This window comes from Taurulus bubalis (genome assembly GCF_910589615.1).
Source record: "Taurulus bubalis genome assembly, chromosome: 17".
In the NCBI taxonomy this organism is placed as follows: domain Eukaryota; kingdom Metazoa; phylum Chordata; class Actinopteri; order Perciformes; family Cottidae; genus Taurulus; species Taurulus bubalis.
In genome coordinates this window covers 10,995,814-11,020,689 of record NC_136605.1, presented here as the reverse complement: position 1 = coordinate 11,020,689, position 24,876 = coordinate 10,995,814, and the positions used below count along the sequence as shown (strand labels likewise).

Sequence of the window (24,876 nt, the reverse complement as noted above, 5' to 3'; positions counted from 1 at the left end):
TGTTAGAAGCCAGCAACTTCTGTAATTATTTAATTTATACTGCTTATTTATTAATATATATATAACTATGACTACAACATTCCCCAAATCCAAACCCCAAGGTCTTAAATAACTTTAGATCTGGACCTAATGTTTTCCCTTGTTGGAGCCTGGCTTAACGTATTTACAACCCTGTTGCCATGCTAGGGGACCGCAAGGGCGAGCTCTCAAAGCTGCTTGGAATAAATGGCCTGTGCTATGCAAATACATAATGCCATAAAATGTAACGTGGTGTTTTTCAGCAAGCAACGTCTGGGCATCGGTGTACTCTCTCCACATGTTTAATTAACAAGGAGAATAAAAAGCCAGCTCTGTATGACCGGCAAGAGCAGGAGGCAATTTGGGTTTAGGATCCTCATTTCAGATGCCTGGAATGCTAAGTACTGAGTTGCCCTGAACCGGCTCTCACTAGCAGCTGGTAGGAGTCTGGCAGCACACACAACTCTGATCCTGGCTAATGCTCACTTTATCAAGAGGACATCTGATAACATGACCAGCAGACTGCAAATTAAGCTCAGGCTCATTGTAATGAGGGACCCAATACTGGGAGAAACCTCATATCTATGGAGGCATTTGTTGATCAAATAAATCGCTATCTTAACACATCATGGAAGCTGTTCTCCTGTTTGTAATTAAAGCCAACTTGTCTCAAGAGTTTTCATGAGAATACTATACTCCTGATAGTATTGCACCAATTGGCCGTGTCCTGTCTTGTTTCCAGATATGTACATGCACTTTTGGAAAACGCTTGAAACAAAGGGAATTGCATGGAGAACAAATAAAACAATATTGGCAGAAATGTTTCTTCTATTTTTGAGGAAATTAAGCTTTGAAGGTTTACTGCCGAACTAAAGCTGAATTGTTCGAACAGATGTTTTAGCAGCGAGACTATTTTAATCACTGAAGTGCTTATTTGTGCCAGTGAAGTGTTCAAATTGTAATGAATGCGATGCGGACATATTGTTGCTCGCTGGTGCAGGTGTCAGCTGTCAGGTGTGCTGCAGTAGGATTATGGGTTAGACTGTGTACCACCCCTATCCTATAATAACACTCACAGAAGCCTGGCCACCTGCCGCCACATCTCATAGGAGCCCGTCTCTTCCGACTCCTAGGAAGCAGGAAGCCTCCAGCCACACTAAACCCTGCTCTTCAGCTCGGTAACAACCAGTACTTAACTGAGCCAGACAACACACTGCTGTCACATTGGCAGAGTTTAAGTGTTACACTGACATAACAAAAAAAGATGCTGCCGCAATCTGCCACAAGTTTCACCCCATCATATGTCATTTTTATAGTTTTTCATATAATGCTAGAAACAAAAATAAAAAGGAAGCAGGACATCCGCTTTATAAAAAATAATCAATTACTTATTTAAAGCGACATATTTAGCTGCAGTCTGTGAGCATGAAATAAAACGCACCACCATGTTTCTTCTATCTGCTCTATAAAAATGTGCACATTTTTACATTTTTGTTCTCCCTTTTTTTCCATTTCCAGCTGATCCCATTGATGTTCTGCAAGTGCTGGAGCTGTCAGAGAACATGGAGGGGGTGTCCTTGGAGGCTGGTCTCTGCACCAGCAGGATGGGCTTTGAGGAGCCGGACCGGGCCTACAAGATAGACAAAAAGATTCAGCTGAGTGCTCCAACCCGGCAACTTTTCCCTGGTAGTGGACTTATTTTTCCAATGAGGATTTCTAATAATGGAAAAAAAGCCCTGAAATGTGTCACTTTTAAAAGGGATCCTTCCCTCTGTAAAAAATTAGGAGATTTGACTTTGCCCCTCCTCGTGGGGACTCACTGCTTTCATGGGCAATCGTATTATCTTTACTAAGGTCTCGCTGGCAGCGGGTGGCGCCTGCATGTTATATAATGCCTGCCCCCTGCTGTTCTCTCTCTTGTAACAGCTCCTGTCCTCTCCTCTCCTTCCAGATTCAACCATATTTCCTAAGAATTTCTCTGTGATGGCGACAGTGCGAGCTAAAAGGGGCTCCAAGTTCTTCCTACTTTCAGTGTATGATAACCGGGGGGTGCAGCAGCTGGGCCTCCAAGTGGGCCGTTCACCCGTCTTCCTGTATGAGGACCAACATGGACAGCCCACACCAGAAATGTATCCCATCTTCAAAAAGATCAACCTGGCTGATGGAAAGTGGGTAGTTTGAGGGCCTGTAACGTCTCCATTAGATCAGATATGAATTACATCTCTGCCTTTCTGTTGATTTGACGGCACATTGTATCTGCGGTGTGTGTTCAATAGATCAGGTCTACCAGCACTGTGTAATTTATACTAACTGTTCAAGTATAACTTTCCTAAGCGGGCTGATTGATAAAGCTCACTTCATCTGCTTGACCTTGAGTGACCTGAAGGGAATGAGATGCTTGTGAAGCACTTGCGATATGCGACTTGTGATTTGACTTGATCATAGGAGTGAAGGACATCAATCCTTCACACTCTCAAGCTCAAAGGCACTTCTGATTTGCTGGACTTGAAACATCTCTTTGCAATGCTGATTCTGCAAATATCTGTGTGGTTTCAGTTGGCACAGGATAGCCTACAGTGTGCAGGACAAGTCTGTGACCCTCTACCTGGACTGTCAGTGGAAACAGACCCTGGATCTACCGCGAGGGGACAACGCTGTAGTCAGCACAGAGGGTGTCACGGTGTTTGGGACACGGCTGCTGGACGAAGATGCATTTGAGGTAGGACCTTATTTAAGTATGGGAGCCTCTGAAGGCAAGTGACTTACTTTGGTGTACATACTTTTAAATGTTGATTCATTGTAGTTAGTTACTAAGAGGAGCAACACATTTTAACACATTTTAACGCATTTCTGCATTTATGTAAGGAAAATTGAATATATGAGGAGACTTCACTACACAATATGTAATGCATATTGTTCTGACAAGGCACATCCTGATGACCTTGTTTTCATTTGTACGACTTTTATTCTTTATCACGCTTACACATTGTAACATTGAATCAATTCAGTGCATTTATCCCCACTGCTGCTGACTTGAACATTTCTATAGCCTTTACAAAAAAACAGATAAGGATTTGGATAATGTATTGCTCCGATTAGATAACCCCTTCATGCTGCAGCAATTGTTTGGCATTGCTCATATCCATATTTTAAACTCTTGTCAAGATCTTAAAAATACCAGAAATGTGAGTCAAACATGTTGGAGAAATGTGTATAAAAAACTGTCCGTTCACCGAGGAGACTGCTGAGCTTGTCCTTATACTTTTGTTGCCTCAGCATAACCAAGTGGTAGTTTTGAGGTGCCTTTGTTTTGTGTTAGTCTACTCTAAGCCAAACCATGACGTAGTTTTGTAGCATTTTTTGTTTTATCTTGTTTCAATTTATGCTACATTAACTTAACCACATGTTTCACATGTTGGGGACAGGCTGTTCAGACATGCCCAGCCTCTTAATTTCTATTGCAAAGCTGAGAAATGACAAATTCTCTTTGCTTTTTTGACAAAAAAGACCTGTTTCTTGTACACATTTTTTTAGCACATAGTAGCAGGAGAAGTGTATAACAGATTACGTTACTGCCGAATCTACCGGAAAAATGTCAGAATTTTCTCCTTTTAAAATGTTGACATACACATCTTCAGCATTAGACCATGTTTAGCAGTATGCTGGGAAAACATGGAGGAGCAAGACGCTCCAACTAAGCTCAACTCCTTTTCTCAGCAGTAACCTTTATCGTCATAAGTCGTTCTCTGTGCTGCCCATGACAATATGCAAGCCCTGCTCCATTGTCATTCCCAATGAGGCTCCACTCTAAATCTCTCGCCCACAGCATGAAATAGAGATCAGCTCAAGCCCCTTCCCCTGCCTTGCCCTCGGGGTCTGTCTGCTCAGCAAAGGAAAGATTGGCCGAGGCATAAGGTACAACCCCTTCATGCTGCAGTCAAGTTTCACCGTCCCCTCAGTGTCCAGAGAGCACAGCACAGTTTGCAAAAGGTACTAATAAACTTCAAGAGAGTAGAGAGGGAGGGTTGTGATCACTCCCTATTTGCCTAATAGAGAGAAACCACAGCCTTCCTCACTTTCAACAGGAGAAAACCAGAGTTCTTGGCCCTGACAAGTAAACACCTACTGCTTTTGGCATTTGCGTGTGTAGTCAATAACTACTTTCCAAACCCCACCTTCCCTATGACCTAACCTAACCTCAGCTGCCCATCCCTTTAAGTTTTTATGCTTTAAGTTATACTCTCAACTCCCTTCCCACCCTTCCCACTTCAGTTAAGAAATGTGTCTCCTCGTGGGCTCTATAAATTTTCTCTTTTCAGAAGCAATAGAGCTTGTTTAATTTTTGGCCTCGCTTCAAAAACTCTCCCATATCCTTATTCAGCGTCCAATGTGTCGAGATATGATGATGATATATTATTTCTGGTGATGACTTGAAAAGCCTTCAGATCCATCTGTTAGTCCAATCAATTGTGGTTATGGTTTTCATGTGTATCGAAGTTTGCACTTAATATGATCTAAAATGAATTCTTAATATCTTGCTTTCTGTAGAGTAAGTGAAAAATCCTCAAATGAACCGTCGGTTTGAGATTTTTAATTGATACATGTGATATTAAACATGAGTTTCAGTGTGTGCAGTCAGAGCTACGTATATCTAAGCATCCGGGTGCATCTCGGGTGAAGCTGGTACCAGGGGAGGAGAGAACAATCAGGCTGACCTCTGGGCCTCTGTTCCCAGGCCCTGGTTCCGGGGGAGGAGGCTGGTGTTCCGGCCCAGTTCTCCCCGCATGGGAGCTCAGCGTGGGAGCATGGGGACCATGTAATGTCTCTATTGCTTCCAGATTGCACTACAAATAACGACACAAGCTTGGAGTTCAAACCTAACACTTTGCTTGCATTTGCAAACCTCAAGCTGTCCGCAAGCCTGGTTGTGCTCCTTGGCAGCTGTGTGCTCTTTGTATGTGCCTCCAACACGGCGACTGTTCAGATAAGATCCAGCCCGGCGTTTATTTGTTGGGAAATTCCGACCCTTTCCATCTCGATGAGGACTTGAAATGAGAGGCTTTTACCTCACTGTTACATGCATGTTGAAGCCAAGACCTTTCACGCATCTCAATATAGCGCAGCTTTATTTGAAGATTTAGCAATCCCATTGTTTTGTCTGTTCAAGTCGTCATATTTTATAAATACTCATGTCTGATTGTGGTCAGATGTTCGGTTAGTCATGATCATCTGTTGCTCTTTCCGCAAATGAGAAGCTTTGAAAATTCGGTTTGATTACGGTGAGCTAGCTGCTCCTTCTTCACCCACAGCCGGTCGTGACTCACACAAGAGCGTAGTTATTCTTTGCCACCAGCACCATGTGGGACCTCATGCAGGATGTTTGGAGCCATCAGACATTTATGGATTCAGCTGAGGTGTTTTCCTTTTCAGCACATCCTCACATGTCCTCTTCAGATGTCCTTGCCTCATCCTGAATGTAGAACGGCAGAGCATGCATGATTTTGAGCAGCATTTAACTCGCTGTGTGTTTCTAGAGGAGAGAGCCCCTGCTAGGCAAGAAAAACAGGAAAACGTCTCTGTGAAAGTGTTGCCTTTGATCTCAAATTGAGATTGGATTAGATGTGATTAACTCCCCTTTGCCTTTCTGTCTCACTCCTTCTATCTGTCTCTCACCTTAGAGTGCAATAATTTCCCTTGCTTGGCACTGGCTTTTGGCTAAAACAGTAAGAAAAAAAGGATAAGTGGATAACAACTCCTTTCATGTTTAATATCATAAATTAAAGCACGGTCATTCCTTTACAGTTTTCTGTATCGTGATCCAGACTTTACTTAGACTTCTATTGCTGATGATAAGGCATGAGCTGTATTAGAAGAAATATGAGCTACTTGTGGATAACGGAGAAGCGATATGTTTTGATTTATTTCACCTCTGGCCACTAAAGCCTTATTAAAGAGATTACAATGAGACTATAATCACCACAACATCAAGCAGTTAATCTGACTTGATTTACTGCAAATGGCCGCCCAGCTGTCCCCAGATAACATTTCACCAGGCAATATGTTTGCAATGGCCTGTCAGTTACATAGATTCTTATCGTTAATGTAATCTAAACGTTGTCAAACATCGTGCCATGGGGCCGCCTGCATTTTGTTTTTATTGAATTACTTTCTGACTTGCGTCTCCGAGACTAAGCACTGCAGCTACAGGGATTTCCACGATCAATTGATCGTGACAATGTTGGGCTTTAATACATCAATTGATAATACATTGACTAGTTATCTCAGCACCACCAAGCATTATGTCATAATGTAATGTGTACAGAAGACGAGAGTGATGCTGAGATGAGTGTAAGGCCATTAAAGCAAACATGGGCTCAGAGCCGCCGGGCCCAGCAGTGCTGTCTCTGTGCACGTTATTGTATATACACTAGCCCCGCTCCGGGGCGGGATGGGAAGTGAAAGGTCCCGACAGGGAGGTGAGAGAGAGCTCTTTCACTGTTTTGTGTACACAATCAAGTCCCATGGAGTTACATAAACACAAAAAAAAAAACAATAGTCAGTAGCGATTGTACTAGTACTGGTTGTTCTCATAGTGTCTTTAGTCACACACGTTCAGTTGTCTGGTCATTGAAATAGCTCTTCACTGGGCTGTATAGCAGCGGCTGTATGTTTCTGTCAGTGCTCCATTGACATGCCTCCCCTGTCTGCTGTTATATGCTACACTTGCCTATCATTTCTGTCTGCTTTCTGGTTTATTTCAGGGAGATATTCAGCAACTACTGATTCTGGAGGACCCGCAGGCTGCTGCTGACTACTGTGTAAACTACATACCAGACTGTGACTCTGCTTTGCCCTACAACAGCAAATCCCCGGTCCTGCAGGAGGTCAGTACTGCCACCAACAGGAGGCAACTCCTCCTGGTAAAAACCCATGCAAAATCTTCGAACAGTTCTACAGACAGCTGATAGAATGAAGTATAGCTTTAGGTCACCTTAATTAGTTGCAGGCACAAAGTTCCGGATCTCTCAATTAATTCTAATTTTAGAGGCCCTGTGTTTTTTAATACGTTTTAAGAAATATGATGAGCTGAAGTGAACTTGCAGAAGCCCTTGCTTCACAGCCAGCTGGTAAAAGGAGCTCAAGCATGCGCATCAATAGAGCTATGTGTCCCTAAGACTATGATTTGCAAGCGGCCAACAGATCCAGCCAAGGAGAGGTCTGAGTACAGTGCAAATGACTGAGTGTTTGCAAAAAGAGACTTGAGAGATTAAGACAGAATAGCCCATCCGTCAAAGAATAAGTGCCTTCTATTCAAATGCAGCCAGCAGTGGAGCGTTCTTAAGATCAGGTGTGCTCTCTCTTTTACACACACACACACACACACACACACACACACACACACACACACACACACACACACACACACACACACACACACACACACACACACACACACACACACAAACATACAGCCAGGTGGCTGTAACTCAAACATGATATAATAGCTCTTCCCCTCCTCTACGGCATGCATAAAAAACTAAATAAATCATGGATATAAATTACTGTGTATTTCTTTGGTGGTGGGAAAAGATGGAGATAAGGAGGACGGGGCCGCCAGAGGAAAGGAGGCAATGTGTGTGTGGCTGGGCTTCAAGGAATACACAGTTTTAGCCACATGCATACACTCACGTGCAAACTCATGTGACTGCATTAGTGTCTGCACGCACATGTGTGCGCCTGGTCATTGATTATCGTCCAGAGACGGCTCTGTAATGGTGGTTAGGCCATGTCAATAATCATCCAGCTGGCTTTTAAGAACGGCAGCTGAGCAATGAGCTCTGAATTCAGAACATGTCAACATCTGTCACCTCACTGACCTACTTCCCATCATTCTCCGTTACACACTGACCTTGTTTACAAGTGGATCTAAATCACGCCTCTGATGTATTTCTCAGACTCGGCCTTCAGCAACATTTGCCGGCCATATAGTATATCACTGACATGCAATGGACATCGCTCTGGAGGATGACACAACTATGTTTGCTCACTTGCTAGAGCAAACTAAGAATTAGCACCTCTTTAGGATCGTAGACACGGTGACCCCTGACCACTAAAGAAAATATGTGTTCTGCATGGCATTGAGAGGAAACAACTTGTTTGTTCCTTCCCATTTCATGTTTGCTTTAGGTTTTTGCCAGCTAAATGGGACTCACAGTAGGTGTTTGGCCCTCTAAGGTTGTCACAGGACCTGTATGCATCATTTTACTGTCCTTTATGGTTTCCCTCATTGTATTTTCATTTGTTTGTTTTTCTTTCCCCATCCTCCACCTGGTCCCTCAACTTGCATTCCCTTTTTCATAAAAGAACTCCCAACTCAGGTCTGATTTCCTGATGCAAAGTAACCAGCTTGATGAACCAAAGGAGCACTCTAAAAAGGACGGCAAAGGTAAAAAGAAGAGGGACAAGGGCTCCAAAGGCAAAGGCAAAGGCAAAGGCAAAGGCAAAGGCAAACGCAAAGGCAAGGGCAAGGGCAAGAAGGGATCCAGAAAGAGAAAACATCAAGAGGAAGGTCTCGAGGATGGCTTCCTCAGAGTGTCCACTACAGTGCCGGAATATATATCCCAAGAACCTTTTCAGCCCACCGATTTGCCAGAAATTAAGAGCACTCCGGAAACGGTCATCCCCACTAAAGTGCTCGACAAGACCCTCATGGAGTTGGCCACACATGAACCTGACTCTACAGCTGAGGCCCCCACTGTGGTGCCCAGCGCTTTGCCTGAACCAAAGGTTACTGAGGAGGTAGACCAGTTTACTTGTCGATGCCCTCCACCCCAACCCCCACCTGCTATTTGCAGTTCTAACCGATCACATCCCTAATACCTCCTAACCATAGAGAGCACCTTTTCCCTCTCCAGTTGCTCACCACCACCACTAACCAGCACCATCATAATCTTCACCTCTACATACTACATCCCTTCCAGAAAACATGGAGAATGCATCCTAAATGAGACATTTTTGATGGTCTCGCTGTATGACTTGTGTGTGCTTTTTGTAGAACATGCTGTCGTACATGCATACCATATATCCCAAAGGCATGGTATGTATGGTGCATGCAGTTGGCTATATATCTTCCTGTATGAGGAACATACAGAATGAGTATCGGGTTGACAGTTCATTTAACGTGAATATATGCTCAGAGACCACATTTCTCGACATGTACCAAACATACAGAGGAATTGAAAACACATTTCTAAAGACTAAAATACATGCATAAAATACAGACAACATTTGAGACAAGATATATATATATATATATATATATATATATATATATATATATATATATATATATATATATATATATGTATACCACTGCAACAGACACGTATTGTTTGTGTATGCCTCCTTCATGTTTATTATTTTCCAAGTGAACAAATGTTTCATGCTCACGCTGTTTCTGTAGCTGTTGCCATCTCTGCCATAATGCCTCAAGAATCTGATATAATCCATCAGCTAATTACACTTTGTAATCAACTGCACACCTGTATGCCGGAAAATGAACTAATTTTCCCGGAAAACCCACCTGTTTTGCATATCATGCGTTACAAAATGGGCCTTTCCTTGGAAGTGCTGGGCGCTAATGAGAAGAGCTCAGTGTCCCCTGGTTCATCTTTGCTGTGACTCATTTGAGCCCATGTGCTGGCCTGCAGGAGGACAAGCCGGTGAAGAAGCCAGTTATAGAGGAGCATGGAGATGACCTTTATGGAGACCTCTATGATGATCCTTCAGTTTCCACGGTAACAGTAGGCCCGAATGTTACTGATTATGAGGTAGGTTAAATGCATTATGCAAAACATGCCTTCAGCTCAGAACAAACACACTGGGAGCTTATTTTGGTTTTCACTACACCTGAAATGGAGTTTTTCTATTTTTTTTCCTACAGATTCTTGAATATGAAGATTACAAGAATGACACAGAGTCAGAGTATGAAGAGTACGAGGTATATGCAGACGGCTTTGGATTTGCAGAGCGGGAAAGAGCAGAGACGTGGGATGGAGAGGTAAATTTCATATATCAAGTGAGTGGTCACGTCTTAAATTGTCTGTGTCAAGTGATTTCTAACCTTCCACATCTATTCATCTATTTCTCTTCCTCAGGTCAACCTCAGAGCAGAGAAGGGCCAGAAGGGAGAGCCAGCTATTATTGAGCCAGTGAGCTTTTACTGACATTTCATGAATAGCCTAGTAGCCTTAGTTATGAGCATGGGAATGAGTTGATTCTCTCCTAATGTACATTTCATTCCATCTGTGCTTCTTTCTAGGGTACATTAGTGGAAGGACCCCCAGGTCTACCAGGGCCACAGGTAAGCCTATTTAGTCTGAACACAGATACAAATTGTGTGTCTGTGATTATACAGGATGTGGCAAAATGTTACATGAGCAGGAATGATCCAGATGTGCTTCAAAATGTAGATCATTTTAGATTCTAGCCATCAGGATGCAATGTGATGTTTTAGGAATAGAAAACAGGGTTTTCTGGGGTGACCACAATACCAATACACCCCTGCACTGTAATGCAATGCAAGATGGCTATACACACATCATGAGGTGATTGATTTGATTCAAAAATAAAAAGGGATTATTGTCAAGCATTTGGGGGGGTTGGAATATTATGTAGAAGATTAGAATGTCTTTAAAAACTAAGCCCCAATGTTCTTCAATGATTGTTTGAGTGCTGTGAATGCTTCCTTCACAGGGCCTCACTGGCCCAGCTGGACCAACAGGCCCTCCAGGACCCAGGGGAGATCCTGGTGAATTGGTGAGTGTGGCTTAACCCTGGACTTGAGCCCATTGGGTTAGTTTCCCGCCAGTCTGACCCCTTCGCCCGTGGGACAGAGCTGTGGGTTCAACTGTGACCTCAAATTGAAACATGTCCGGTCTTGAACTGAACATTCTGGCTTCAGGGACTGATGTTGACTCACACATGTGGGACCTGATTTTCTTTTGTGTGTGTGATTGGTCAAATACGTGCATTTGTCCGTGATTCATCACGATGGAACTCACACACGCTGTTTAACACACGTGCGCCTGTCCACCAGTGATTGATATTAGATTAGATATTCCTTTATTAGTCCTGCAGTGGGGACATTTCAGGATTACAGCAGCAAACAGAGTAATATGAATTAGCTCATACATTTAATGATGTATGTCATACTTATAGGGAAATCATATAGATATCCAATGCTTCAGGTAGAACATCATCTACGTCTACTCCATGATTTACTAGATTTTGTGCATTTTTGAGATCATTATATATACGTTCTTAAAGTCAAATAAAAAGGTTCACCGACGAGACGAGATAATTAAACAGATTATTTTAACCACTTCTGCTTTACTTGTCCCGAGAAACAAATGTCAGTTATTCGACAACAGGCAGTACCTGTTAAGTAAGAAAAATACACTTGATCTCCATAAAGATATTCTATCAGTAGAGGATTGTATTTTACACACGCACACACACACACACACACACACACACACACACACACACACACACACACACACACACACACACACACACACACACACACACACACACACACGCACACCACCACCACCATAGGAACAGGAGCTGACATTTATCCCTTTCCTCAACCTTCCTTTTCAGGGTCCCCCAGGACGTCCTGGTCTTGCTGGGGTTGATGGGATTCCAGGTCCTCCAGGAACCCTGTTGATGCTACCAGTAAGATCTTACAGCGCACTCATGCATGCTCATGCTCACACAACAAACACACACACACACACACACAGAGCACACCTTATTCCCAATGTGGTGTAGTGGCATGACCACAAGGGGGGGCTGTGTGATTGAACTTCATTTACATTTGGGGAATCCTGTAGTGGGAACTGATCCCTCTTTTTCATTGCCTCCAGTTCCAGTATGGAGGTGATTCCCAGAAGGGACCAGTGGTGTCTCCCCAGGAGGCACAAGCTCAGGCTATACTGCAACAGACCCAGGTACAGTTCCCAGAAACACGCACTTTGGTGTCATTATGCAATATCACAAAGTCACACCAGTGACTGTTGACATTGCTATTCCATACTGTATGAAGACCAATTCATCGCATATTAAAAGTCAAAGGTACCTTGCGCAGTGTACATAAACCACCCGGTTGTTGTTTTCTTCCAGCTGTCATTGAAGGGACCCCCAGGTCCACTGGGTCTAACAGGACGATCAGGCCCACTGGTAAGGCACTCCTCTGACCTTGACCAATTTGCATCATCCCTTAAGGGCTCCTGCGACCTTTAACCTCAACTTCACATTCTGCCTGACCAGGCACAAGCTCTACTCTCTTCCTCCCACCCTATGCTCATCATTATGCATGCTCAAATTACATGTGAAATCATTGCAGGGTTGCAAAAATAATCAGATGATTAAGATTGAAGAACATTTGTTCTCAGCTTATTTGTATTTTCTTTGTTTGGTGCTTGCATTGCAGAGTTAAAATGCTCCTGTGCATCATGCAATGCTTAAATGAATGCTTGCTTTTATTTTACAGGGACTACCAGGTTCCACTGGGTTCAAAGGGGACAGAGGAGAAAGTGGCCCTCCTGTAAGAGCAGACATTATTTTGATCCCTAGTTTCTTTGACACTATTCATCTCCTTTTGTCCTCCTGCCTTCTATTTTTATTTTTTACACATCTTTCCATTTGTCTTCTTCTCTTCCTTTCTTATATAGGGGCCACATGGGTTGCAAGGCCTTCCAGGAATGAATGGAAAGCTAGGAAAGAGGGTGAGCTATTTTGAGTATTGCAGGTTTCCACACTGAAAATGTATCTGCATAGTGTGTTAAATGCATATCTGGTGTACTATAAATCGTACTTGGAGTACTATAAAGCAAAATCTATTCTAACTGGATTGTGTATCTCGTAGGGCCGTGCGGGAATGGACGGAGGTCGTGGAGCTCCAGGAGAAACAGGATCGAAGGTAAGATCTGCCTTACAGGGGTGATAATATCAACAAATTGAGCATCACAGCAAGTATTTATGTCCTTTTTGCTTATTTGGATATTAGTCGAGGTTCAAAGCTGTGTGAATGCCACATTGCCAGTTTTTAGACCATATTGCTTATGTTTGGTGTTCAGTTTCCATGAATTAAATTCCCTGTTTCCATGAACATGACAATACCACACGTGTTTCGGCAGCAAGGTCTTGTACGATAACAGACTCTCCCTACTTGCAAGTGCTTACACTATAAGGTAGCTCCCAGCTTATTTTATGTATTGACAACAAGGCAACTCAATACTTAACAGCTGCAGGAAGAGCTTAGCAAATAAATCAGGCTCCCTTGATGCCGGGTCTGACAGAACAGCAGAGTCTTTATCAGTCAAAGCAGCATTTTAGCAGACCTCCAGCTAATCTGAAAACTCCCTCTCCCCAACACATACTCAGAGCAGATGGGAGACTCTGCCAGGGGAGACTTTCAGAACAATTCTGCAAATGTTTACACATTACCGTGTGCGTGTGGTTTTCAGGGTTTAATGCACTTGCTTACTTTTCAGGGTGACGGGGGCTTTGACGGCCTGCCAGGTCTCCCAGGAGACAAGGGACACAGAGTGAGTCAGATTTGGTAACTTAAAAAGCATTGTCACTGTATTTATTTAGTCACTTGGGTTCTAGCGCGCTAACACAGTATGCATCAACACCTTACACGTCATATGGCAGAGGGTTGTTTGCACATTATGATCATGATTATTGTGATTTCTATGATGATGGCTTACACTAAAAAGCATCTGCTAGAGTCTGCTCTGCTATAAACAGAACACTCCCGAATATCTCGAGGCTTGTGGCTAATGCTTTTATCTTGTAGGGGGACAGAGGAAAGCTGGGTCCTCATGGGCCTGATGGAGAGCCAGGAGAAAAGGTGAGTACATGGTACTTTGCAAAATTTATTTGCAACAAACAAAGCCTGAAAAACACATCCTGCAGCAGGGCTTTGTTTTTCTTAATTTTTCCATCACCCAAGGTTAATTGGGAAAAACCTTTCCAGATCAGTGAATTAATTCTACAAACCGTTTTTAGATGGTAAAGCACCACAGATCAAAGCAGGCTTTAATGAAATTAAGTCCTAAACTCTTGAATATAATTATGATACATTGGCCATAGTTCATTCAGTTTTGAGGTTTGCAAAAAAACATGAAAGCTACGCAGTGTATCCTGACTTAGAATTGAAAATATGAAAGATAGAAGCGCTGTCGAGATGGTATCAAACCATTCAGGCAGGTGGGGGAAATGTGAGAAAGTGCTCTATTAGTCTTTGCTTGAAGATAGTTGAGCCTTATCTGTCAGGCAGTGAATTTCTTTAATGAGCTATTTTCCCAGATTATGTCCACGGGGATATAAATGTATCCACTGCTGAGGTGGATTTAGACAGGTGCATGAGATTTATGTGTTGAATCTGTTTCCATCTTTGTTAATTCAGGGATCTGATGGACCTTTGGGGCCAAGAGGGCAACCAGGCGAACCCGTGAGTAACACTATCTGGAACGACAAAATGCAATATTTAATAGTCATTGATTCTCTACACAGAAAATACTTAATGTAGTGGATGTATTTATCAAGTCCATGCTTTGGGTTCTCAGAAATAAACTCACACAAAAGCCCTTTTCTTTAGTGCAGAATCACAGAAATGGATGATTTCTACCACAAACCACGAGGGGATTGTTGGAGATCACTAGATTTATGCTCCAGCATCAGTTTCAGCCAAAGTCGTACAGAAGAACTTACACAAGCACAACATCTACTGCTCATACTTTACATGAAGAGAACTTTAAAAACCCTCCGCACACAATATTCAAACCGTATTAATGCAGTACTGACACAATATTCAAGAGAGAAAGGTCACTGGGAAAGACGTGCAGCTTGGACACAATAATATGTAATGGCATAGCATGCATAACATGTGTTCTTCTTCCAGCAAAGTCACTTTGGATCGTAGAGAACCCACAACAATGTTTAGAGCACTGTTGCAGAAACTGTCATTTCTTTTCTGTGTAGCTCTGCGGCGGACACTGGTTGATTGGTTGTGACTCACACTCTATCTTCCTCCCAGTAGGTGAGGCTGTGGCTCAGTGGGGTTCTATCCCTCCAAATGGATCACCCAGTTCAGGGAGAAATAAAGTTCCATAAGACATATTAGTAAAGCTGTGTTAAACTACAAAGATACAAGAAAGGAGAGGAGTTAGCTGTTTTGATGAAAGAGAGGAGGGAGCGATGGGAAAAGCGAGGCAGCGAGAGACAAACGCGAGGCAGACATTCGGTTGGTGGTGAAAGAGATAAGAGGGAGAGAGTCGGAAAGGGAAGAGATAAAAATCCTGGCCTGAATGATTATATTTCCATATCAATCACTTCCCTGGAGATCACAGATGTGTCTTTGGAACAGGTGGCTTGGCCAGCCTACAAAGAGGAAGACTGACAAAAACAGAGCGCACAAACACTCTTGCAAACACAGGCTAGTGCAGTCTCCGTAGCTAGCACATGTAAAACAAGATGCGCCCACAGACAAACACACACACACAGACACACAAATATATTATTTGTTTCTCCCTGTTTTTCTATCTCCATCCCCTCTCTCCCTCCTTAGTTCAGATTCATGGTTTAGTATTCCACACTGAACCCATCTCATCATGAATGCAGGTTGGCTCCTGACTATTTGCTATGTTTTGTCTCCAGGGTTCTCGGGGTCTTGTTGGGCCGAGGGGGCCACCTGGCCCACCTGGTCAGCCGGTAAGTCAACATCGCCTTGATTGCTGAAGATTAGAAGCCATTCAGTCTCTTCATATAAAGGGAACTCTGTTGCCTGGAATCATCAATATGCTATTGAAGATAACAAGGAGGTGATTGAACTGTGTCTCTTTTTTTGGCATTTCATCCATTGTTTTTCTCACATCTTGTATTTGTCAGGGTATTCGTGGAACTGATGGAGTACAAGGGTCAAAGGGCAACCTGGTCAGTCCTTCTACCTTTATTGCCTACTGTTATATATGTACAAATAGTTATATTAAAAATGAATGAGCATGATGGTAACAGTTTTTTCAAAGTGATCTCAGCTACTGAAAGTGGATTAGTGTGGCCTTCTAATGAACCTGTTACCCAGTCATGTGATAATGAGCTTATGACAAAGTTCATGTGGAAGCAGAGTGTGTGACTATTTGTTGTTGTCAGGGTCCCTCTGGAGAGACAGGGCCCTCAGGACAACAGGGAAATCCAGGAGCCCAGGTACTGTACAGCAGAAGGTTAATGAGAGTTAATCCACTCATTACACATCCAATGCATGTATTCAAGTCATATAGACATGCTTCAAATATGCACCATTACTTGCAAGTGATGCACAAAAACATCCACTTTAAGTTCCATGTTTACTTCAAACTAAAGGTTTAATTGCTCTTCTCAAGGGGTAGACAAATATCTGGCCTTTTGGGCACATCAATTCAATCCCATTCCATGACACTAAAATGTAGTCAGTATGCAAGGCTGTCTTTATTACCTCATTTGAAAAAACGTTTTTGGAGATACAAGGTTTTCACCCCACAGCAATAAAATGTCATTTTAAAATGTCGTCAGAGACGTTACAGTCATAAAAAAGATTTAATCATATTTTTTTAGTTTACCAACATGTCTACAATCGTTCCAGCGACCAGCACACACAAGGACATACACACATTCTGCTCATGACTGTTACATACACACATACCATAAGCACACATATACACAGACTCAAGCAAAACCTCAACTCTCCTCATCTTGTGACACTTAACCTGATTGATGCTTTGTTCCGGTCCAGGGCTTGTCTGGTCCTCAGGGTCCCATTGGATTGCCAGGAGAGAAGGTATGTAGCATGTCTCTCACTTAATTTCAAAATTAAAGCTGCGACCTCGTGACCCCTGTCGTCACATACCCAGGGGAGGCGGGTGGAGCTAGAGAGTAGGACCCAACCACTTCTGGCTCCCATTCAGACGAGACAGGGCTAGACAGGAAATCAATACACAAGAAACACACACAGGCAAAACAGACACTAGGGATGGCCTTGCCCAGTGCGCATCATGAGGCTAGACTGATAAAAGAAATAAAAAGTGGACTTCGTCATGAATACAATATTTTTGGTCGAGGAGCAGCAAAGTGGGAATATGTGGTCTTTTAGGCACAAGTACACTTTAATATCTGAAGCTCGTCTCAGTATTCATGCCTCTCTCTGTCCGACGCAGGGTGCCCAGGGGAAACAAGGCATGCTAGGCATACCAGGCATTGATGGCCCAACCGTAAGTACACACACAATGTATAACTGCATGCATTAGTTCAAACGCATAAACATGCATGTATGCATGCTTATACCATTGTACATCCAGTATCTATGTACATATTAATAGAGAGCCGTTATCAGTCAACTCTGTGCTCCAGTGTCACTGCTCCACAACATCAACTGATTTATTAGAAGAGTGCACATTTGGCTCACGTTGGTAATACATTTCTTTAATTATTTTTCTTTTATAGGGTAAAAACATACGCATAACTATACACAAGCAAAAACCTATATATATATATCAAATAATAACTAGACCCAGACGACCATTCCTCGGATGCTACACAGGAGGCATTTCTGGAATTAATCCAAAGCAGTATGACATTTAAAAAAGAACGAACAAATCTTCTAATAGCAAGGCTCTCCTCATCTCTAAGAATGAATCTCTTTAGATTGCAGTCGGACACATTTGAATGAGCTTCACTTGATGCTCCCTGTATTGTTCTGCAAAGCATTGTGACACACAATGATGTTTTTATGGTGCTTCACTCTGAGTGCCGCTGGCATTTCCTCTCTTTCACTGGTTGGTTGCAGTCGAATAATTCCATGAAGGAGTGATACAGTAAGGATGTACTTGCAGTGGTGCTAAGTCAATCTGATTCCTGTGTTTCTGTTTCAGGGTCATCCAGGAAGAGAGGGCCCCGCGGGAGAGAAAGGCATCCAAGTGGGTAACTGCCTATCTGCGGCTTGTCTCCTGTAGTGCCATAGAAAGATATTATAAGTGCAATAACATGGTGTTTCTTGCAATCTATTGTAACTCACTAACATTGAGTGGTAATAACTCTTATCAATATAACCACTGTGTTCCTACAATGTTGCAAGACGATAAGCTCATTAGAGTCAGCGGCATGCACTCATCTGCAACATCAATGCTTATTGACAATTAGGGATAGGATACAATGACTGAGTGCAATGTTTATTCAAATGTTGTGAGATGAATGCATCGTTGCTGTCTAAGACTAAAGCATACCGTTTGCTTTTTTATGAAGGGTTTACCAGGCGCTCAGGGGCCCTTCGGGTACCCAGGGACCCGTGGAGTCAAGGTGAGACGTAAATGCATCACGATCTCATGAGTATTGCCCGCTGAGATGTTTATTCCTTGCAACATTTCATTTTGCTAGTATGTTTACCATGTGACGGACAAGCTGTTTGAGTCTGTGACTGACAGCTGGCAGGTGGAGGGAAAGCTCCTCGGTTCTGAATGGGACTGCTAACAACGGAGTGGGGGAACATTTGATGGATGGGAGAGATGTCAGACTCAGATAGAGCAGAAATGTGTGCGGTGGTGTGGGCGCAGTCCATTTTCACTGAGTGTGCTTTTGAAATTGAGGAATTCAAGTGGGGCTGTCATGAAATTGCATCCTGCTTGGTGTTTGTTTTTGTCACAGTTACACATCTGCTGGTATCTTATCTGGTCGCTTAGCTCAACATCCTTCAGGGGAAGCCTGACCTGGTTGGAAATCATCAGTATGAAATTAATATAAGGTCAATAACTACTCAATACAAAGCAATGTTTGGTCAAGAGACAATCAATACACACTTATATATCAGTTCAGTGTTTTAAGATGGGGTATTTGTACAGTGTTTTTCCAATGTGATGTTCACAGTCTTTTCTTCAGAGCAGATTTGTGAGTGATGTTAGATTCTTGTTAAATTAAGTGTTTTTCCTCCTTTTTTTTCACAGGGAGGAGATGGAGTTCGGGGTCTAAAGGGAAGCCAAGGAGAGAAGGTGAGTGAAACAGATAGTGAGTCTTTATTCTGTTGTCAAACTGTGGATAGTGACTGGTCGGACACTTGATGAGTTACAATGCTGCCATTTATCACCTCTCGTCATCGCATCACAGGGGGAAGATGGCTTCCCTGGGTTCAAAGGTGATATGGGCATCAAAGGAGACAGGGTGAGAGCGGCCAACAAATCACAAGCCTCAGTATCATTTTTTCTGTTATTCGCCATCGGAGTGGAAATAAAATTGTCACTTCCCGTGTACAAACATTTTTGACTTTAGGGTGATAACGGAGCTTCTGGTGCTCAGGGAGAGGATGGACCAGAGGGGCCAAAGGGCCAAATAGGACTCATGGGAGATTCAGGACCTCTTGGGATAGCTGGCGAGAAGGTACATTTTTTTTAAAGATTCATTTTACAAGACAGGGTTAGGACACAAAAGGGGATAGAGAGATCAAAAAGCTGCCAAACTATAAGAAAACTCACTACACTACCACTACAGCTGAGTAATAACATGTAGTAGTGGGGTAATCATTTGATAATAAAGAGTTCATAATTATATAATAATGTGCAATTCCAAATTCAGATAAACTTACAATAAAATAAATATATTTATCAGTGTAACACCTCAAAAATCACATGGACATTATTATTATTAATATTAAGTCGAAATTGGTATGCTCCATATGATAATGCTGAAATTCATCCTCCCTTATGTTTCAAATTTTCTCTTTTGATTCAAAGTGACATGTTGCATGTAAACACATCTTTCTATTTAATTTGATTACGTGATATTAGATTAAACTAAACATCAAAAGGCATCATGATAACCTGGAAATACTTGTGTAAACAGGTAGTATTTTACAGCCCTGATTCTTATTACACAGAAACTACCACAAGTGTTTCCAGGTAAAAAATCCCAGCATTAAACATATCATTTGCACAGTATGAAAGTGAAACAAAAGAGGGTGATGGAATGTGAAACGTGAACACATCAAGCTCTATTACCTCATTATTATCAGGTTAATATCCCATTAATATTACCACATTGTCAAAGTATGACCCGATTATTACTAATCTGAGAAGATTTATGTAAAGTGCAACCAAAAACTCTTATCTAAACCTGCGTTGTGCTCTTACCGTTATAATGTGAAGTAGTAGAGTTGCATTTCTTTAGCTCAGCTGTGCCAAAACTTTATTATAACATAAGTGTCTTAAAATGACTGAAATACTGAACATATGGCTTTTAATACCCGTACATTTATTACAGCTAGTTACAGCCCATTCCTTGGGCAAAGCTGCCACTGAACCAGTGTGCATTATTTAAGCATTTCATCTTTCTGTCATCACTTTAGATGCATTGATTTAAAGACATCCTGCTGTATTTGGTGCATGCATTGTCAGCAATATGTCATACACATCTAAATCACATGGTTTTCTTAATACTTCTCTGGTTTCTTTCTTCCTACCCTCTTATTCTGCCGATCGCTCTGCAGGGTAAACTTGGTGTGCCTGGATTGCCAGGATACCCTGGAAGACAAGGTTCTAAGGTGATTTAGCATGGACAAGCTATTCTGATCAGTTAATGTGTCCTCTGGTTCCTTTATCGAAGCCTTAACCAGCAAGATGTGTCTTTGGCCGGACTGTTTCCTGTCTGATTAAAAATAAAGGATGATAAATGGCTTATTAAAAAAGTCTATTTTATTAATAGTTCATTAGTGACATCAATTCATTACGTGTTGATGAATGGCGTCTTTATGGCTGTATTGGGCTCATGGATTAGATTTGCTTTAATTTGATACAGTAGTTAATTATACGATAATGAGGCATCAGGGGTGACGTGTGATAAATGGATGGCTGAGGCTGATTAACCTCTACGTTTGTCTCCAGGGAATACTTGGCTTCCCTGGTGGGAACGGGGTCTCAGGAGAGAAAGGACGAAGGGTGAGGACTGTGGTGGCATTTTTCTTTTTCACATTCTGGCTGCTTCAGAATATGTAAACTTTTCTGTGTGGGAGCTGATGAATAATTGTTGACCTTTACAATACAGGGTCCTGCTGGTCAGTCAGGGGCCGGGGGCCAAAGAGGTCCTAATGTGAGTACATCTATAGGTACCAAGCCTACAACAACTGATTTGTTTCTCTCTATATGAAGCTGTATTTGCTCTAATTAGATACCATCGGTTCACCACAACTTGTGGGAGGCACTCTGTTGCATCACTGCAGTGTTTTCAACAGACGTTTATCTTTCCACCTCCAGATGAGTTAAGCATGAGCTAATCAGACTGCCGTTTGTTTTCCAATAGGGAGCCCGGGGAGGAAGAGGAGCAAATGGGCCCACTGGAAAGCCCGGAGAAAAGGTGAGCTTAGAGTGACACACACACACATGCACACACTGTTATAAAGAAAAACATATGCAGAAACATTTACAGTCAAATAAACACACACCTGGCTGTCTCATAAAGTATGGATGAATGCGCCCGACTGAGCTGGAAGATGATGTTGCTGTTCACGTCTAGATGACAGGCCATCTGGTGCAGTGAGAAGCGACTGTCTGGCAGGGGATGCCTCAGCTTTCACTTTCACCCTCAAAGACCATCTTGGGAAAGCTTAAGATTTGTTGGCGTGCAGAAAACTAGAAATGCTTGAGTGGCTCATGTTTTTGTGTCTTCATGTCTTCTGCCCTGTCCAACTGGTAGGGTTCTGCTGGACAAGACGGTTCTCTAGGATCCCCCGGAGAACAGGTAATATTTTGCCTCATGGAGAATATATTGTACATACAGTGTCTAATTAAGACCATAGAAGCCTGAAATCTTGAGATCTTGGATTGTGTAGGACAAGCAGCAGAAACTACAATCGGGGGTTTTAGACAATCTGTGTTATGGTTTCCTAGGGTCCCCATGGACCACAGGGACGGAATGGTGAATCAGGACCTAGAGGGCCCAATGTGAGTGGACTAAGATGTACTGTATTGTGATTGCCCTGTGATTTACCATCAGTCATTTTTACCACATGCTCAAGTTTGAATATGTTCAGTGACAATGACAATGATGTAAGAAAAGGCTTTTCTTTCAGGGTCCACCCGGAAAAGATGGATTACCAGGTCATCCAGGCCAGAGAGGGGAACCAGTGAGTCATTTTTTATCTCAATAAGAGACATATCCAGTATTTTTTATCAGCATTCACTTGTCAGAGAGCTGACAGTCAACATGATATACTGCAGGTGTCAACGCAGCAAACACGTCAAAAGCTATGACTTCAAAATGTAATTGCTTTAGTCAGAGAGTTGGGAGGCATCTTCTAACATTACCGGCCCTGTGTGCATCCTAATGGCTCTGTTTCAACTCTCTGAGACTCACTTATCTTATTATTTAGGGATTCCAAGGCAAAAATGGACCCCCCGGACCCTTAGGTGTTGTAGGACCACAGGTGAGAGGATCAGCCAATGGTATATTAGTTGATTGTTATGCACACAGCTGTTTATTTAAATAACTGTTATGTGATATGTGTCATGTAACTTGTTTGTTTTCAGGGCAAATCTGGTGAGACGGGTCCAACTGGAGACAGAGGCCATCCAGGATCACCAGGACCACCGGGCGAGCATGGTTTACCGGGATCTGCCGGAAAGGAGGGTGCCAAGGTGAATAGTTTTCATCATAATGTCAGGATCATAATCACTTACCAGCAACACCTTATTACTGTGATATTAGATAAAGCCCAAGGACTCTCTCAGCAGTGCCTATTGCATATCTTATCTCCCAGGTCTCATCCCACCCTCTAATTTGCTAATAAATAACTGAGGAAACCTCGCAGTGTTGAGTGTATTATGGCTCATAAAAGATAAATGGTGCTTCTTGGTGTGACTTGCTGGTTGGTGTGATTTATGACTGCATAAGGGCCTGCTGTCTGCTTTCTAGTTGCCTTTTATCCAATTGCATGTATGTTTGTGTGTGGTCTCCAGGGAGACCCAGGTCCATCAGGAGCCTCAGGAAAAGGTGGCCCTGCTGGGCTGCAAGGCTTCAGAGGGAGCCGAGGGACCCATGGTGCAATGGTAGCGTCATCTATTTTTATACATCTCACATCCTCACCATCTCTCACTGTCAACCAGGAGGTTTATTACCTCAGTAAACATTGTAAACATGAGTTTATGGTCTCAATTGCTAGTTCCAACTCTTCTTCAATGCAGCATGATGTTTATTTAGTAAATTAAAGTCCCATTTAGAGTTAAATAGGCAATAAAGCAGGGTATGCTTCAGGGATTGACTTCTTTGTGATTGACAGGTCACTACCACGGAGTTGTCGTGTCTGGGAGTTGTCTGTGTTTTAGTCTTACAACTTTAACCCTTTCACTGTGGTATTTTAATACATGAAAGCTAATTGTAACATTTTGTTTGCCTAAAATGTCATATTCAGCATTCGGTAGTACTTTGCTCCATCTTCTGGTTGCAAAAAAAACCAAGATGGCGACGGCCAAAATACCAAACTCTAAGCTTAAAAAATGTAGTCCACAAATGAATGGGTGATGTCACGGTGACTACGTCCACTTCTTACAATCTATGCTCTCAACACAAGATCCTTTGAAATGTGCAGCTTTCATTAGATCACAGTTTAAGGTAAAATCTTGCCAGTTACACAAGAGTTTTGCAAATGGAAACTTACTTCGCTGATGGTAAATCTTGTAATGCATGATTGTGAAGGCTGTTTATGTGAATCTCCAGGGTCCTGCAGGTCTGAAGGGAGGAGAGGGTCTACCTGGTGTCGCAGGACTTATTGTAAGTCTGATTTTGTAAAATTGCTTTCCATCCCATCCCCTGCTCCCTGCCAGCGACTATGTTCTATAAAATGCTAGGACATATGAAGCAGGAGGCTGTTTCCATGGTGATCACTGATCGTGACCACCACATTAAATCAAAGAGTGCATCATGCAACATGCTCACCTCATCTCTCTATCACCTCTTATTTCCAGGGTGCCACTGGAGAGAGGGGCCCTGCTGGGCCGGCAGGCGCTATTGGCCAGCCAGGACGGCCCGGCGGCGTGGGCCCTGCTGGGCCGATGGGAGAGAAAGGCGAGCCAGTAAGATTTGGAACATTGCTAATTTTGTTTCATAGGCAACAATGTCCATTAACACATACTGTCCCATCACCTCCCACCATCGGGTAATAAATAACATGTGCTCTCGCCTTGAAATGTGTCATTATGCGACAGAGAGCAGGAGGGAGGCAAAGGAGGCTGAGAGAGAGAAAAGCAGGGACAAAATATGAATGTGATCAAGCTTGCAAGTTTCCTTCCTGGTTTGATACATTAATCAATGTGTCATGCTGCTATATGAGGATAATAAGTATTATAGCATTTGCTAGATGTGTGCTGTTTTCCCATCTGTTCCCTAGGGAGAGAAGGGGCCTGTGGGGCCTGCTGGGCATGATGGGGAACTAGGACCGTCAGGGCTGCCAGGGGCTGCGGGATCTCCTGGGCCTCCAGGAGAGGACGGAGACAAGGTAGTTATAGTGGACACATGGGCGGTTTACGAGACAATGGTCCCTGGTCACCTCTCCTACATAGGAGCAAGACACACACCTTTTTGTTTAGCCTCTTTTACTATTTCTATTTGTAGGTGTTGTGCATCTCTTTCTGGTTTGATATGCCTTTGTGGACATTTTGTTGTCTTTTTTTATCTTCAAGTATCTTTGTGTTGGTTTTGCCCCTTTTTGCAGTTATTTTGAGTATCTATGCAGTTGTGTTGCATCTCTTTGTAGCTATTTTGCATCTATTTGTGGTT

General features: G+C 42.7%; 1 protein-coding gene across 1 annotated transcript in view; it reads left to right on the top strand.

Annotated features, from left to right (window-relative positions):
* Positions 1-1,050: 1,050 nt before the first annotated feature.
* The window catches only part of col5a3a (collagen, type V, alpha 3a), a gene marked incomplete at its 5' end in the record, with an annotated part of 37,692 nt that continues 13,866 nt past the window's right edge, over positions 1,051-24,876 (top strand). Inside the window, 43 exons of the mRNA XM_079233587.1 lie at positions 1,051-1,054; positions 1,537-1,704; positions 1,970-2,186; positions 2,575-2,737; positions 6,780-6,902; positions 8,383-8,817; positions 9,729-9,848; positions 9,962-10,078; positions 10,176-10,229; positions 10,340-10,381; positions 10,774-10,836; positions 11,686-11,760; positions 11,952-12,035; positions 12,208-12,264; positions 12,578-12,631; positions 12,759-12,812; positions 12,953-13,006; positions 13,581-13,634; positions 13,889-13,942; positions 14,501-14,545; positions 15,751-15,804; positions 15,982-16,026; positions 16,243-16,296; positions 16,862-16,906; positions 17,283-17,336; positions 17,997-18,041; positions 18,367-18,420; positions 19,062-19,106; positions 19,222-19,275; positions 19,384-19,491; positions 20,597-20,650; positions 20,991-21,044; positions 21,151-21,195; positions 21,406-21,459; positions 21,799-21,843; positions 21,993-22,046; positions 22,175-22,228; positions 22,475-22,528; positions 22,632-22,739; positions 23,061-23,150; positions 23,818-23,871; positions 24,066-24,173; positions 24,488-24,595. Coding sequence (XP_079089713.1) covers positions 1,051-1,054; positions 1,537-1,704; positions 1,970-2,186; positions 2,575-2,737; positions 6,780-6,902; positions 8,383-8,817; positions 9,729-9,848; positions 9,962-10,078; positions 10,176-10,229; positions 10,340-10,381; positions 10,774-10,836; positions 11,686-11,760; positions 11,952-12,035; positions 12,208-12,264; positions 12,578-12,631; positions 12,759-12,812; positions 12,953-13,006; positions 13,581-13,634; positions 13,889-13,942; positions 14,501-14,545; positions 15,751-15,804; positions 15,982-16,026; positions 16,243-16,296; positions 16,862-16,906; positions 17,283-17,336; positions 17,997-18,041; positions 18,367-18,420; positions 19,062-19,106; positions 19,222-19,275; positions 19,384-19,491; positions 20,597-20,650; positions 20,991-21,044; positions 21,151-21,195; positions 21,406-21,459; positions 21,799-21,843; positions 21,993-22,046; positions 22,175-22,228; positions 22,475-22,528; positions 22,632-22,739; positions 23,061-23,150; positions 23,818-23,871; positions 24,066-24,173; positions 24,488-24,595 — 3,477 coding nt within the window. The remainder of the gene's footprint in view (positions 1,055-1,536; positions 1,705-1,969; positions 2,187-2,574; positions 2,738-6,779; positions 6,903-8,382; positions 8,818-9,728; positions 9,849-9,961; positions 10,079-10,175; positions 10,230-10,339; positions 10,382-10,773; positions 10,837-11,685; positions 11,761-11,951; positions 12,036-12,207; positions 12,265-12,577; positions 12,632-12,758; positions 12,813-12,952; positions 13,007-13,580; positions 13,635-13,888; positions 13,943-14,500; positions 14,546-15,750; positions 15,805-15,981; positions 16,027-16,242; positions 16,297-16,861; positions 16,907-17,282; positions 17,337-17,996; positions 18,042-18,366; positions 18,421-19,061; positions 19,107-19,221; positions 19,276-19,383; positions 19,492-20,596; positions 20,651-20,990; positions 21,045-21,150; positions 21,196-21,405; positions 21,460-21,798; positions 21,844-21,992; positions 22,047-22,174; positions 22,229-22,474; positions 22,529-22,631; positions 22,740-23,060; positions 23,151-23,817; positions 23,872-24,065; positions 24,174-24,487; positions 24,596-24,876) is intronic.